Here is a 16,674-nt window from a genome sequence, read left to right on the forward strand (position 1 = left end):
TGGCATTTGGATCTGCTGTAACTTTACGTCGGCCTAACTTACACCGACTTGCTTTTACGCTATCTTCTTGTGCATAGGATTGCTCCCTGTGTGATTGTTTTATTAGTAACTGAAAATGCAGCATTGTATATAGAGGATTAAAAAAAATTATAGGGGAAAATGACTATGTAACCATTCATAGTTTAAAATTAGAAAGTGGATAACAGCAAAGCTTTCATGGTTCCCAAATGAAGACTAAAATCAACCTTCTTGAAGATAAAGTGCATCAACTGGGCTTTGAGGAATCAAAGATATCTAGGAACATTCATAAATAAAATGGTTTATTATAGATCAACAGCTGAGTAGTTGTATGTGAGTGCTCTAATTTGATAGACGAAGGATACAATTGCATTTGCCCAACATGCAGCTTCCTAAGCATGGAAATCTAAATAATATTATTTTTTAATATCGGTAGTTTGACTAGAAATACTGCATTTTAAGTGTTATCAAACAGAAATCTAGGCATTTATTGCATTCTTACCGGTTTCAGAGGGCAAATGGTGGCAAGGTGCTGGACAGAAAACCTGAGCTGCATAGTCCTCAAAAGTTGAAGGATCAAGATGGTGCTGGACAATTGTTTGCAGATATCGAGCTCTTTCCTCATAGCTAATTTTATCCAAAAGTTAAGGATCAATTTAAAGTTCAGAATAAAGCGGCCAGCATGACATTTTGATCAATGACACAACCACGTTGTTTCCTTTTAACCAATCTATTTATGCATATATTAATTTTATGATTCTAATTCAGAGCTTTATCCCTACCTATTCTGAAGGCTGATATACAAGAGAGGCCCCCTGTAATTATACAATATTTTAAATGAACATGTTCAAATACCCCACCCTAAGTTCTTGCCTCTCACTTGAATGTGCAGTATCACACCATCTTTCTGTACTGATCTACCCATCCTCTTGAACCTAGAATACATTAGCTAAAACTCTTTATTGAGTTTGAAAGAGTTCAAGGTTCCCTAGAAGTTCTTCCTATATGAATAATAGCCTAATATATCACCCTTGTGAAGCTGCCCCAAAGGCAGTGAACTCTTATATAGGTTCTGGAAGGGCTAAGCCACACCCACTGTCCAATGGAGATCAGAGTCACAGCAGAAACTAGAACAGCATCTTTAGCTTATGCAGAAGTCTTTAGCAGGTATTATTCAACTTCCCATTGCTCATACAACAGCAGCTGAATAAAAATGCTGGAGAGGCATATCTCCAATCCCAATGGTGGTCATGGTTCTTGCTGGAAGCAACTTCCACTATCAAAGATAACACTTCAATAGTGAATGTGAAAAACCTTCTGAATGCACTTCTGGTCAAAGGAAGCAAAGTAATTAAAACAAGTGACCATGTTTCTCATACTTCCTCAAATGGGTTGCATGCTATCTCATAAACAAGGGTTGTTGCTTTTTTATGGTTTTTTAAACTCTTGCTTATAAGATAACATGCAATGATTTGAGGAAGTATGAGAGAAGCAAGGTTCCAGTAAATACATGTTACAAAATAAAATCCCCAGAACAGCACCCAACAGGGTCTTTAAAAAATATCAGTGCTCTCAATGTTAGATTTTAATATCTAAAACTTAGTACTAAAAAAAACAGATTCAGAACGAAAAGTCCATATTGATTTTCACTTAAAAACAGCCTTCCCCATAATTCTCAAACAAATTAAACTGTTCAGATAAACACCTAGCTAAATCTGTGTATTAGGAAAAATAACTGGTCAATTATGCTATTGAAACAAGTAGGTATATTTGCAAAATGGCCATAGCATCCCTGTACCAGCGAAGAAAGTGTCTGCGGGACATCGACAGCAAAGTATTGTACTTCTTCCTTTTCCCCTACATCCTCTTTTGCTGATAATATTGACAAGAGACCAGTATCTTGAAGTGTTGCTGCTTTTGAAGAACCCTCTCCAGGCTTCTTGTTCCAGAGGGCCTGATTTTACCGTTAGCACAGAGAGAGTGAGAAAGGGAGAGAATATTTCTGCTGTTCATGAAAGCAACTATGGAAATGGTTGTCAAAATGTAGAACAGCAGGCAGCAACATACAATTATCAAGAAAAAAATACCATGCTGACTTTGTGTCATAGGCTGATTTAGTGGGATTCGAAATCAGTTACTTTCCTCATACAATTTGTAGAAGTTGTCTTGCTGTACTCATTGGATTATTAATCTTTCTAAAAACAGGATTTATTTATTTTTTGCATGCAGCTCTTTTGGCTATTTCTACTGAAGCAATGTCTTCTAATGTCATTTAAATGTATTTCTTTCAGAAGATGAGAAACACTTGGCAGGAGTTCCATTTACTTATTTTTTAAAAAAAAATGAGACCTATGAAATCTCAACAAAGAATATTCCCCTCTTTAGAGGAGATGGGGCTGAGCTCCCCTTGCTGGAAACTATCAGGTGTGTGTACGCACATGCGTTCAAGAACCATGGAACACAATTTCTGTTCGCCTTGGGGGAGAAGACAGCAATCCACTTTCACTCCATAAGGATGTCTGGCATCAGTGGCAGCAGGAAGGGGAAACTGGACCTTGAGCACATGCACCCAATCCTTTTGGTGACAAAGGCTAATAAATAATAATAATAATAATAATAATAATAATAATATGGCTGATGGGTGGGCAGCATGCTTTGGCAGCAAAGGGGCAACTTCCTTTCATCACTAAAAGGCACTTAAAAGGAAGATGGGAAAATCTGGCTGCAGGAACACGTCTGCTCACCTGCAGAACATAATTCCTCTCCGCTCACAAATCCCAGTGGGTAGGGGATAACATCTGCATCTACCCCAGCCTTTTCTTTGTTAGGGACATTTCCCAGCGATATGAAGAAAGCATGCAAGAGCAATAAACACCTGTGCTGGCTTTCGGAGAAAGGTCAGAGATGTTTGTGCCCATTTTCCTGCACAGATAGTGTGTCTCTAAGATGGGTAGCTACCCTACCCTACCTTACCTTGCTTCTTTCCCTGCCCTCTTCACAGATTTGTGACTTTGGAAATGGGTCCATGAATTTTTACAATTTGAGCCCCCTTGGCTTAAAGCAAATCACCCCCAACAATGCAGCGTACTCATTCACTACATATCAACTCTTTCTTCGGCACCATAGCCAAATATTCTTCCTACCATTAACCTTTCTTGCAACCAAACGAGCAATTCCTCCCTTTTCCACCTTGAAAAATACCCTTCTTTGATTCATATAACCCCATTTGAAAAGCCTTGACTTATCTTTGGAATGGGGGAACTAACAATGGGTTGTAAGGAATGGTATAAACATTTTAGGTGCTTACTGATGTTCAAAATATTAAAACTAATAAAGATTCTCTCATGATTATATATTTTTAAAGAAGAAGAAAACATACTAAACTCACACTTTTGTCCACTGTATTTTAGTAATTAAGTGGACTGTGCAGTGACAATAATTTTCACACCTAGGACACAAGTGTGCAAAAAAAAAAAAAAAAAAGAGCTTTGACTTACAATAGGTAGCCAAACCCAAACTACCTCTATTATAGATCTTCATCAGATTCATTGCTTATGCTCATCTGTCCCCTTAAAACAGGGTTGCAGTCCAAAAATTGCTTTTGAAAACACCATAAATAGCAACATTAGGACACGGAGGAATAGAAAACCCTTTTGTTGTGAAGGTTCTTAGGTTGTGGGACATACACAAGATTGAGCCTTAACACAGGCGAGTAATATAGCACAGTTTTTAAGAGGCTGTATATAAGTGGTAGAGGATGAAACTGATGGTTGAAGTCTAAATAATACTACATATCTCACAACTTGTTGAAAAGCACTTTTTTCCATTGGGGGAGATTCACAGCTGCTGAATTTTCTGCAGTTAATAGAGTCCTTTGATTCACAGCAGTGCCCCTTGCACAAAAAATACTGGCCTTTGTGTATTACCAGAAACTAATTTTCTATTTGGCTGAAAAGGGAAAAATTGGGTTATTGCTTCTCCCTCCTACAGAGCTTTTCATTATGCCTGATGCACTCAACTTCTAAGCTCTTCTGAGAAAAAAAAATAACTGAAGAGGCAAGAGGTAGAAAAATGAGCTTGTTAGCACATTAGAAGTGAAGTATCTTGGTGGGCCCCAGAAATTCCCAGTGGTGTGTTAACTTATCACTCTATGCATGCTGGCACTGATAGTCTCCCAATTGAGCACTCTCTTTTCGCACCAAAGGTGCTGCCAGGAAGCAAAGGCTGAAGGCCCACAGGAGAACAGCCTGCTATCAAAACAAGCTGTTTTTAAAAGTCTGTTTGAATGGGTAAAACGCTTTATGAAAAGCAGGGTGGAGACACCTACCTACTTTTAAAATGCTCCTGTTTCAGAGGTCTCCTAATGAAACCTTTTAGGTTTAGTGTGTATATATATATATATATATATATATATATATATATATATTACGTATACACAAATAGGACAGAAGTGAAGTTATTATTAGTATTAATATTATTTATTAAATTTCTATCCTGCCCTTCACTCGGAAGATGATAGGTTTACAACATGAAAATACAAAATGGGAACACAAAATGCATGACAAAACCAAAACAAACTAATAACCTCCCTCCCACAAACATATCTGAAAGGCCAATGCCCTTTCAAAGTTAATGCCTTTGATGTGATTGTGTTTGCACCTTGAGCTCCACAGAAAGGATGTACACAGCATCTTGGGAGTTGCTGACCATCTTCTCTTACAGAGGAAAAATGCTTTGGAAAGCTTATCTAAGAGAAGACAAAATACAATGCTTCCTTGCTAGCATTCAGGAAAAACGGGCAAGAAATTTGCAAGTTCTCCCCTCATAAGAGTAAGTTTCTGGGCACTCTCTGTTGGTCCAACAAAACCCTTGCATACTGAAAAACCTCCATTTAAGCACCAAAACAGCATGGCCTTGAAGTACATATGAAGGTAGCCAAAGTCAATCTTATCCTTATTCCACACACTTCACATACTACAACCTGAACAACAAAGTGGGTAGCATTACAGATTCTAAAAGCCATCTGTCTTGTGACCTTAAGTTCAGAGCTTGACTTCGTGTTCTGCTTTGGGATGCTCTTTTAGCTTGTAGCTGGTGTAGAAAGGCCTGTTTATCAGCTGATGTGGAAGAAGCATATTTTTGCTTTATAGTGTCGGGTTGCATATAATTTAAATTACCGCATTGGTTTATCGTCTGCCGCATGCACAAGACGGGCTGAAAACCCCCTCTCAACAATACCACCCGTGCTATACATTTTAAAAAGCAGAGGCTGGCATATAAGGATGTCCAGGAGGAAAATAACAGAGGAATTTTCAGGAACCACTTCCAACCAGTGACATTTTCTTTTCCAGTTCCTGAGTATCTTCCAGAAGTGGGACTGACCCAAAATATTTTGCTGCCTGATGTGGAGAAACAGTTATTACTCCCCGCTCCTCTGCATCAATGTGCACAATACTCAATCCAATTACTTTGGCCCCTGAGATAGAAAATCACCAAAGGACTCCGCTCCTTCCATAGCAGTAAAAATACAACAATAAATTAATTAAACTAACAATTTGTTGCCCTCTCATGATATCTGAAATCAGGTGAGGTGGTCGCCTCATTCTGCCTAATAGTACAACTGGCTCTGAGTTTGGGTATAATAGCAACTTGTGAAAGGAGAAACTTGTTAAACAATGCTTGTAATAATTCACATCTCTCTTCCTATCCTCTGCTTCCCCTCATCTGCTTCTTTTCCATACAAGTGATATACACCAAATTTCATCTGTTTTAGACATTTCTAAAACTCTCTTCATAAAATTAATTCGAATACAATTTAAAATCCAAAATACAATGATAAAATATACAAGAGGAAATCTTTGGGATCCAATCAACAGGTGACATTTTTTGTTTTGTTTTTAATTTAAAACAATACTAAATTATACATGCACAGGCTGCAATCCTATACATACTCACCTCAGGATAAGTCTAATTAAATTTAATGGGACCTCTTAGTTAGATATATGCATAACTGCACTATTATACTTGAAAGCAGATGCCCTGGCTATTTCATTTTTGCTAAGTGTTTAATTATGCATTTTCAGCTTCAGGAATCTTATTGACTGAATAGATGCTGAAATAATTGCAATACTAAATTTAACAAATCAGGAAGCAAACCTATATCCTATCCTATGTTGTTGTTTTTTAAAAACACAATACTTCTGTGATTGTTTTACAAATGCAAATATTATGCACACTTACCTGGGAAGAAGCTTATTGAACCCAGTGGGCATTATTTTTGACTAAACTTGCATACGAGTGGGCTTTAAGATAGTGCTCCTAAACCAATTTTAATTTTTGCCTCCCAGAGAAATTTGTCAGAAAACGATTCACTGTAGTATTACCAAATACTACTGTTTGTATTACCAAAAACCTAAATTTTGAGATGAATTCTTCTAAGAATAGCCTGACCTCATACAGCAATGACAAGTGTAGTTCTGTTTTGTTTCATCAGGCTAAATAACTAATTCCTTCATTACCATCCATGAAGGAAAGTTGTAACCCAACTGTTTGTAACCAACTCAACTGCTGGGCTGCAATCCATTCCTACAACCGTATTACTAAGTTTATATTGTTTACACTGAGTCTCAATTAAGATACAAGCCTGACACCTGGTACTTCTTCATTTTAGTCCCACGGGCTGTGAGATAATTCAAAATCCATAACAGGTGCCACGGCAGTACAAATGGAGTCCCATTAATAGACGCTGGTGTCAGATAAAATCCAGAACATATTGAGACATAGCTACTTGACACATATTTGTGAAGGGGGAGGTGGTAGTAAAAATATTCCAGTATCTTTCACAGCTCCTTTTTAGTATTAACTTCTTTTATTACAATAGGTTTTATAACCACAGAACGTGATCCCATGCCTTACATTATTATCTCTATGAACCAATTTGGGCTGCAATCTGAAATAACAAATTAGCAAGTAGTTCTATTGATTTAATTAATATGAATCACATGACTATAAGTGATTTTAGGACTGCATCCTAAAAACAAAAACAAAAGATGCACATAAGGTTACATAAACCATTGTAATATACCGTAGATTGTTTTCATTTAATAGATTTATTAGCCACCTTCCAAAACACCGCAAACACTTGCAGCATCCCATAAGTTAAAGGCCATGAGGTGAAGGAGATTGCCAATGCTACCAAGTGAGCCTGCTTTGTCAGTAAGGACCAAAGGCAGAAAAAAAAACCTGCGCCACCCAAGCCCAACCTGTCAAGCTAACACAAAAAGATACCATGACCAATGGTACTGAAAGCTGTTGACAGGTCCAGCAGAATCAAGGCTGTTCCTACCCCATAAACAGGTCAGAAAGCACACTGAAATCAATCGAAAAAATCTATTTCATGACCGCCTGCAGCTGACTTTGCTTAAGAACGGTACAAAAGAAACTAGACTTTCTTGCAATCCAAGAAAGTCATCCTGTTCATGCAAGGACTTCCGCTTACATAACAGAAGTTCCCCTCCCTCTCCTCACCCAGGCACCCCAAATCTGCTACAGAGAGTTGGGGGACCCCTCAGAAGAGATATTGGAGTGGCCATAAAGATACAACAATAAATATCAAGGACCATAGGGCCCAATTTTGATTTCTTCAATATAGGTCCTTTTCAATAAATACCTTTTTCAAGGCAGTAGGAACTACTCCTTCCTTCAAGGAAACAATGATATCTAAGGTCTATAGAACAGGTGTGGGAAACTGGATCCTTACCCCTGCCCCATGGGCTAGGTTTTGCAGTAGGGTGGGGCTGCCTCACCTGTCAGTCACTTAACGTCAAAGTGACATGAGCTGACCCATTCCATATACATCCCTGCATTTTACAAGCCCTGACATGATGCAAAGAGCTGTGCACAAGGCTTTTCAGGTGCTGCTGGTCAGCTGTAAACTTCCTATCATCATCGTCATCAACATCATCATCATCATCATTTCTATAGCACTTTAAATTTTGAAGGTGGAAAAAACTCAAAGCAGTTTACTACCTACATTAAACTATTAAACAAAACAACCCTGAATGAAACATTACTGAAGAAAGTCAAATATAAAGTTTTGGCCCAGCTGCACCTTTATACGTTGAGCAGGTGGGTGTGGCTCACCTAAAACAGCCTCATGGGCCAAACTAGAAGATCTGGTGTGCCGAATTAAGCTTGGGGCTAGAGCAGGCATGGCCAAACTTGGCCCTCCAGATGTTTTGGGACTACAACTCCCATCATCCCTAGCTAACAGGACCAGTGGTCAGGGATGATGGGAATTGTAGTCCCAAAACATCTGGAGGGTCGAGTTTGGCCATGCCTCGGCTAGAGGTTCCCAACTGCTGCCATAGAAAAAGCTCAGTGACTCTTTCTTCCCCAATTTCCCATCTGGGTGAGCTTGGCTGATTTCCCCCACAAGAGCCTAGTTAGAGCTGAAGGCTGCTCTGTGAAGAGGAAACTTCTCCCATGGCTCAGACATTGGTAGGGCAGTTACTGGTCTTCATGTAAGGCAGAAGTGTGTGCTTGTGTGAGTGAGCGCGCGAGCGAGTGAGAGAAGGGGAAATGTGGCTTGAAGAGTTTAAAGTAGGTATAAAATGAGGATTAAAAAGAAGAAGACTTGAAAAGATTTTGCTTCAACTAATGTAAGCCACACAAGTATTCTATTTTATTGAATATGCACACTGACAGAAGACCTTATTTGGTGGGGGGAGGGGAGAAGAGGGATCAAAAATTTTACAGTGGGCAATTACTTAAGAGCTATCTGTATCTAAATGTGCAATAATTTGATTACATTTCTATTTAATATTGTAATGATCAAGAATACAAAATAGTGATTTTATTAGGAGAGAAAGCAGTAACAATGCACAGCAAACCATCATTTAAGACTGTGTCACAGTATCTATGATAAGCTGCATATTGGTTTAAACTAATGCACTATATGCCTCCAGGGAACGGCAGGTTCAGAGACTGGATTTTAACATCAGAATCTATCCATTAATCTTGACTTAAATATAATCTACCCTGCTGTATAAGGAAGAATGGACATTCAATGAATTACCATTATGAAATACAGCATTAATATGTTTTCTCAATAATTGGAGCAGAAACTGTACTTTGACCACTGCTTACTCTTTCTAACCCTCTAAAATATGTTTGACTAACCTGTGGATGTTGTTGGACTAGAGTTCCCATCACCACTGGCCATGCTAATGGGCCATGAGGCTAATGGAAACTGGAGTTTAACAATATCTAGCAGGTTCCAGGTTAGCCACCCCAGCTTAAACCAAACAGATGGAGTGGATGTGAAACATGTGAATATTAGCACAGACTATCCAAGCTCTACCACTTAGAACCTAAGCATAAAATTATATGAATTACAGTTACACAAGTAAATCTATGTAGGCTTGATCAGATGATAACTTTGAACATCTGTGCTTCTCCCAAAATAAGATCTTGTGTGAGCCAACTTCAGAGGACCGTTCCTTCTACCACAAATATTTTATTGTTTTCACTTATTTATGCAAGAAGCAACAATCAGTATTCAACATTTTAACATGAAACTGAAGAGCTGGGAGATAAAAGACCAACGTAAGAACATAATGAATATTGAAGATCCAGAACTTCGCAGCAGTATTTGCGTTTAACAGGTAGCACTCTATGGATCCTACTGTAGGTGATACAACGGCAAAACCAGAGTGTAAACATTAAAGGTTAATCTACATTAAATTATAAGTCTATTAATGTAACTTTGCTCCACGTACAAAATCCTTATGCTGTGTCCTTTTATGATTATTGTAATTGGTTATTATAGTTTATTTGTGTGTATGTGTATGTATAAAATGATTAATATACTTTAAAAGCCTTATTGGGCAGTTGTTCAAGAATGGTGCTTTTGTGTTTTTTATTAAAACTGGTAGCCTATATGGAAGAACAGTGTAAATATATCAACTCGAGATCATTCCCCATCTTTCCTTGGAGCACCAATTAGCAAAGCGACCCCCTTTCCCCCTCCTCCCTAAAGCTGTCAAGCTGTTCAGAATAGTTTGTAACATGACAATAGTACTATTGTGAACAGGGTCTGGGCTTCCTTCCCACAGAGAGTTAAAATGGGCAGTTCCCGTTGCCCATGATTGGTGTCCAGTGAAACAATACACAGCCAGGTTTTATCAGCTCCACGCCAAAAAAGTGAAGCCAGGGAACCCAAGCCTTCATATCATGCTGAAACATATGCCAACCCGGCTGGCCCCAAAGGTTTATCGCTGAGAATCAGGATCCATCATGTCCCCTGTGAAATTTCACCTCACATACCTTCTGTGAAATGCATGGCTTTGCTGAAAATTGAACCTTTTCACAATTAGCAAGAACAGATGGATGGATGGAAACTGTGGTTTGGCAACCGGAATTAAAAGATTTCAAAAGCCCGTACTGGTAATAAGTAGAAGTGCTTCAAGCAAAAGGGGTGAATCAGTGACCTTTGTCCTTATTTTTTTAATATAATGATGTTAAAAGAAATACATTAAAAACAACAACATCATTAAGTTCTAACAGCAATATTAAAAGGCAATAACAGTATTAAAACTTCCTATATTTTGCTGAAGTTTTCATGTGAAAAATAAAATGAGCACAAACGCACATTTTAGATTATTCAAATGCTCTTAAAATGGCGCACTAAAATGTAGCACATTCATAATACATTCTTTAGAAAACGTTCTATTCTGTTTTCTCTAAGCAACACTGGGGCAAAGCAGGTGTAATGATTTCTCATGCAGTCAGTATTTTCCAAATATTGTGCAATTCTTCCCTCAAAAAGATTTTAAACTAATCTAGTACAACATTCAATCTTGCGCATTTCACTTTAGAAAAACCCTTGGTAATTGTAGGGATATTTGGATGTGGTGTTTAAGAAGAATAAACATTACAAAAACATGTTGAAACAAGGTTTTTGTGGGGTTTTTTACACACACACACACACACACACACACACACACACACTGCTTAGCAATGGAGCAAAGATTGCAGACTACCTCTCTACTTTGTGAATGGCAAATTAGATGAGTACAACAAATCAATTTTACTTCATTTTTTTATTCTTTAAAATCTTTTGCTTTCTAAGTAGAAAAAAAAACAGATTTTCTGCTTGTACAGCGGGGAGCACTCTGTGATTACTTTATTTATTTCTACCTATCTAAAATGTTTCATTCTGAGCACGAGCCATGGGAGACTGGGGGGTGGGGGGCAGAAGAGGGGAGGGAACACAAAGCATAAAACATTTACGTGGCCCTTATCCAACAGTGCAGCAAGCACACATATACGGATAATCAATGTAGAAATCCCTAAATAATTGTAATAAGGCATAGGTGGACAATCTATATGGCAAGCATTAATACAAGAGTTTAAAACCAATCACAAATGTCTACTCAATCAGTAGTCTAGTGCTTAAAATCAAAGGCATTTAAAGTGATGCTTTGGAATTAGTCATTATTAAAAAAAAACAAAAAACCCTGCTCTTTCAACAGGTAACTAATAAATGGCTGAGAACAAGCCTACACTACACCTAAGGTCCAATTGTTAGGCTGAACACTGCCTACCCATGCTCCCTAGTGCTGTATTTTACCTCTAATTGCATGATCAAGCCAATAAATTGGTCTCGAGGGACAAAAAAAAGGACTATAAAGTACCTACCATGACAAAACTGGAGGCTGCAAGAAAATGCACTTCAGAAACAAGTAAGGCATGACAAGACAAATGAAGAAGAGGTTTCAAAGCCTGAAAGACAGTCATCAATACTGACAGATTACTGTAATTCTGGCTGTCAGGGCGATCGATTTAGGCAGCATATGCCAATCAATATACTCTTGTAATTTACTGAGCAGCATTAGGTACATAGTTAGCCAAGATGTGCCCAAGATAAGTCTCAGACTACTTTTAATGAGCATAAATCACACAATTTATGCTTTGGAATCTCAGAACTATTTAGTGGGTATAAAATAGCTGACACATCTATATAATTATTGGCACAAAGTAAGTCTAAATCTTTTTAGAATTTTCATTATTCTGAGGCTTACAATGCATCACCTGTGATTATATTTTTCCAAATTATCTCTGTTTCTAGGTAACTGTGAAAAAGATATTGGTTATCAGTGTTTAAAATATATATGTTTACAGCTACTTCATCTGCCCACAGTATTAAAAACCCATAGTGTTTCAGTATCTGTTTTATAATCATAATCAGATGTAGAAATTAAAGCAAAAGAAAAGCTGCAAGTAAAAACTCAACAAAAGGATGCAAGTAAAAACTCTTGCATGTGAAAATCTGTTATCAGGATGGTCACATATTAAGTATCATATTATGTTTAGAGCACTGAAATTTTATTATTCAGTTAACATACCAATTCAGGAGCCCCTAAAGTTAGTACTGCATGAATATTAGGAAAAACTGCAAATACTTGACATACACCTCTTACTAACCACAAAACTTCCAAGCCTCAAAGTGACGTTACTGCTAACAATCTTTCACCAGTCTTAGACAGGAAAAAAATGGGAAAGGGGCAAATTAGCTTGCAGTGCTTGGCAGATCAACAGATAGCATATGCAATTGCTATCTCTCAAATGTGATTTTAGGGACGCGGGTGGTGCTGTGGGTTAAACCACAGAGCCTAGGGCTTGCCAATCAGAAGGTTGGCGGGTCGATTCCCCGCAACGAGGTGAGCTCCCATTGCTCAGTCCCTGCTCCTGCCAACCTAGTAGTTCGTAAGCACATCAAAGTGCAAGTAGATAAATAGGTACTATAAATAGGGAAGGTAAACCGAGTTTCCATGCGCTGCTCTGGTTCACCAGAAGTGGCTTAGTCATGCTGGCCACATGACCCGGAAGCTGTACGCTGGCTCCCTCGGCCAATAAACCCCAGAGTTGGTCACGACTGGACCTAATGGTCAGGGGTCCCTTTACCTTTACCTTTAAATGTGATTTTATTTGGGTATGGGATCAAGACTCAAAGGGTCTCTTTGGCTGAATAAGACTATTATCAATAAGAAAATGAGAGGTCTGGAGGGTGGCAACATAAGAACGGGCCTTTTCTGCAGTGGCTCCCTGTTTGTGGAATGCTTTTGTTTTATTATGCATTTTGTGCTCTCATTTTGTATTTTTATGTTGTGAGCCACCCTGTAATCTATGGATGAAGGGCGGTATACAAATTTAAGAAATAAAATAAATAAAACAGGGGGTGGGTGGGTGGAATTAGCCTATTAACAGCATTTCTTGAATTTTAATAAGATAAATGAAGTTGAGCAGATCTACCAAACTATTTAATGTGGCATTGCTAAGGCATAGACAGGTTCCTCTAAGAAGGTAGATAGAAGGACAAACACACCTCCACAGATAAGCGGATACATGCAGATGTATTTTATAATGTATGTTGGTTATTTCTAAGCAAATTTCTCTTATGTTTCTCCTCAGCAAGAAGAAGCAGCACATTCTGGTCTCCCTTTACCCATCTCATTCATCAACAACATGGCAGATAATGTCCTCCCATACCCATTTCCCTGGAGTCACCAAGTGAAATCCAACAGCGTTTGTGTGTGCGCCGATAAGCTACAGCTGATGCACTAGGAATTCTTCTTCCTCTCCTGCCCAGTGCAGTCTTTTGAATGCACCTGAAAACTGCTCTGAAGGTCAGGAGCTGGATGCAGATTTGGGGGAGGGGATGCTGTGGGGTCTGTGTGTGTGTAGATTTTTGTTTGGGGGCAAGAAGGATGATGAAGTCCCATTGTGAGAGTGGAAGTGTGCTCACTTGACACCAGATTTCTCCCATTAATGTGAATGCAGTCTTACTGCTGTACATAGGATGCAAGACATCTGCCTATTTTAATCAACATTTCCTTTACAAAGTATATGGTATTGGTTTTAAATGAACTGACTTACCTCATGTTTTCATTTCAACGTATGCTGATTTGCTATTGAACACTTCCTGAACAAAACAGTACCACTGTTTCCAGACTTTTCTATAAAAATATGCAGTCATGTTGGTGTTATAACAGCTTAACATCCCATGTGTGTCACACAATCATGCAAACACCTCTCCTCGGTCACCAAAAGTACAGTTTAGGATTATGAGAATGAGTGTAGTCTTCCCTAGGGAGCCTTGTTACTCTGGCATTGGTGTGAGGAGTTTAGTGGTACATCTCAACCAGTTCACTCTTTCTTTGGTGGGTGGGAACAGAGAATTAAAATTTTGCAACAGAGAATTAAAATGGCACAATCTTTTTCCCCAATGACAATATGCCTAACAAAAGGAGAAGGCTATTATTATAAAATTAGTATTACAGGGGAAAAAAATATGTCAACAGTACTTCTACTACAAACGTATCTTTAAGTACTGTTAATGCATTAATCCAGTTGAGCTTTATATTTTATTTCTATTGAATATTTTGTTACCCTTGTGCTTTTGCTTTTTGTTTTTTTCACAAAACCCCTGCACTTATTGAACTCTTCAATATCAATCATGGGGTGAAGAATAATCCTTGATGGATTTATTGAAAATAAGTCCCACTGTGTTCATGGGGTATACTTCCGGGTAGATGTGCACAGGACTGTAGTCTTACTTAAAAGGATACAAGTTTTGGTATAATGGAATGAGTGACTTCAGTGCTCTGCTTGCGTTTATAGCTGTTGCACGAACCATAATAGGAAGAATTTTTCCATTCACAATAGCACCATCAAACAATGGACCAAAGAATGGGACCTGAATCAGGAAATTGAGAAAGCCGGCCATTAAATCATTCTTTTCTATAACAATTAGCAATCAGCATTAACAAAGGATTGCTCAGCTAGATCATTCTTCTCACCTTCAGTTAATCATAGTAGTTATTCAAAATACTCTAGGAGATGCTGCACCTTATAAAAGTATACCGATATGATCACTTGATATTATCAGTGAAAAATAATCCTTCTCCTTATTTTGCTTTAATAACCATTTGAATAATTTACCTCATTCAGGCTTAGTTTAATGCCAAAACCAAATAATGATCACGAATGCCATGTTCTTGAAGGTCAAAGTCTGAGTGAGACTGGAGAAGGGGAACATTTGCTGAAGGGATATGATTACTTTGAAAGAAAATTGCTAATATAAGTTTACGGCCCGGTGTTCATTAGAGCAATCTTAACATACAACTAATGAGCAAGCAATCACAATCACCTGTTGGGATATAGCTGCATGATAAAAAAAAGAGTCCTGATTTAGCATGGAATGGCACACATTTATGCTGTATGCATCTGCTAAGTATACAGGCTCTGACTCGGGAATATACCCAACCACTGGATTGGATCTATCCGGTCACCCAAATGATGGTTGGTACTATCATGCTACAACCCAAACAATTTGTTGAATACTGTGCCAAGAATCCTTCTTGTCTTTAACATTCCTGCACAAATCTCTGACATCTGTGCACACAAGCCTGGTATAGACATACATTTCTCAGCTTGCTAAACAATACTGTAGCAGCAAGGAGTGAGCATGGGACATCATGCTCTCCTTTCATTTCTTCCCCTGCCTCCTCCTTTCATCGGTGCACAGGTCCTGGTTAGTTTAAACTAAAGTCTCCCATTATGTCTGAAATGAGAAACTCTGATTGTAAATTCACTAATCAGGACCTTAAAGCATTATTTGAATGCGGTTCCCCTTTCTACGTCTTGCACAGCCCTAACACACTGCTATAAACTAAACGGTGTAGTACATAATTCTAGCAGCTACTATCCACTTGGGTTATAGCCATTTGGCTCTGCTGAGACACCAGCTCCTTTTGGCTTCTCGTCTCCATGAAATGCTTCCATCTAAGTTGATAATTTTGTAACATTAACAACTAGGGCTTGAATTTCCTTACTTTCCTTTTCTCACCCCATCCCCTTTTCCTCTTTTGCCATTTTTAAAAAGATTGTAAAAGTCTAGGCACTGCCTTGTTTGTTTTTGCTCTTATATAAGCCACTCAAGAGATTCTTTTCCCTGAAGAGAAGGATAAAACTGCATTGAATAATAATAAAAAAGCTTACTTCTGGTTTTTTCATAATCTGGATACTGAACATATAATTCTTCATTGGATATATAACAATGAGCACATCTCCGAACTCGGTAGGAATTATTCCTCTTCTGTAGTCTCGTGTATGTTCTGACCAGACAATGTGAACTTCATCATTTCCTAAATGTCTTAGCTGAAACAAGAAAAGTAATAAATATGCAAAAGTATGTAAGATAGTGCAGAATCTGAAAAATCACTAAGCTAAGAGTATGGAACCCATTTTAGATTGAATGGGTCTCATTTTAAGACTGGAACAAAAAACTATTTCAAGATGAGGAGAGAACTTTAAAAAATCAGACGTGTCAGTTTTAAACAAACAAGTTGCCCACAAGTTCTTCAGCTAAGTATCTTGTTGATTCAGCTTTGGCTCTTCACTTTAATTTGTCAGCTTTCACTGTTTACATATCATGAACTAATGGAGAATATACTTCTCATAGACAAAACCTTTGAATATTAACTCTAGCAGTGAAATCCTACACATATTTACTAATAATTTACTAATAAGCAAACCACACTCTCATCAATGGGATATTCTCCAAAGTAAGGATTCCAAATATTGTATTTTAGA

General features: G+C 38.1%; 1 protein-coding gene across 24 annotated transcripts in view; it reads right to left on the minus strand.

The window, feature by feature from the left end:
• The window catches only part of RALGAPA1 (Ral GTPase activating protein catalytic subunit alpha 1), a 123,923-nt gene that overhangs the window by 9,855 nt on the left and 97,394 nt on the right, over positions 1 to 16,674 (minus strand). For all 24 annotated transcript variants that reach the window (XR_014546730.1, XR_014546731.1, XM_083607992.1 and 21 more), the window contains 3 exons: positions 16,081 to 16,239; positions 14,649 to 14,776; positions 521 to 645 (listed from right to left, as the gene is read on the minus strand). Coding sequence is in view for 22 of the 24 variants with exons in the window: in XM_083607992.1 (XP_083464118.1) it covers positions 521 to 645; positions 14,649 to 14,776; positions 16,081 to 16,239 (412 nt within the window). In the remaining 2 variants the exon portion in view is untranslated. The remainder of the gene's footprint in view (positions 1 to 520; positions 646 to 14,648; positions 14,777 to 16,080; positions 16,240 to 16,674) is intronic.

Source organism: Podarcis filfolensis, assembly GCF_964270895.1.
Source record: "Podarcis filfolensis genome assembly, chromosome: 1".
NCBI lineage: Eukaryota > Metazoa > Chordata > Lepidosauria > Squamata > Lacertidae > Podarcis > Podarcis filfolensis.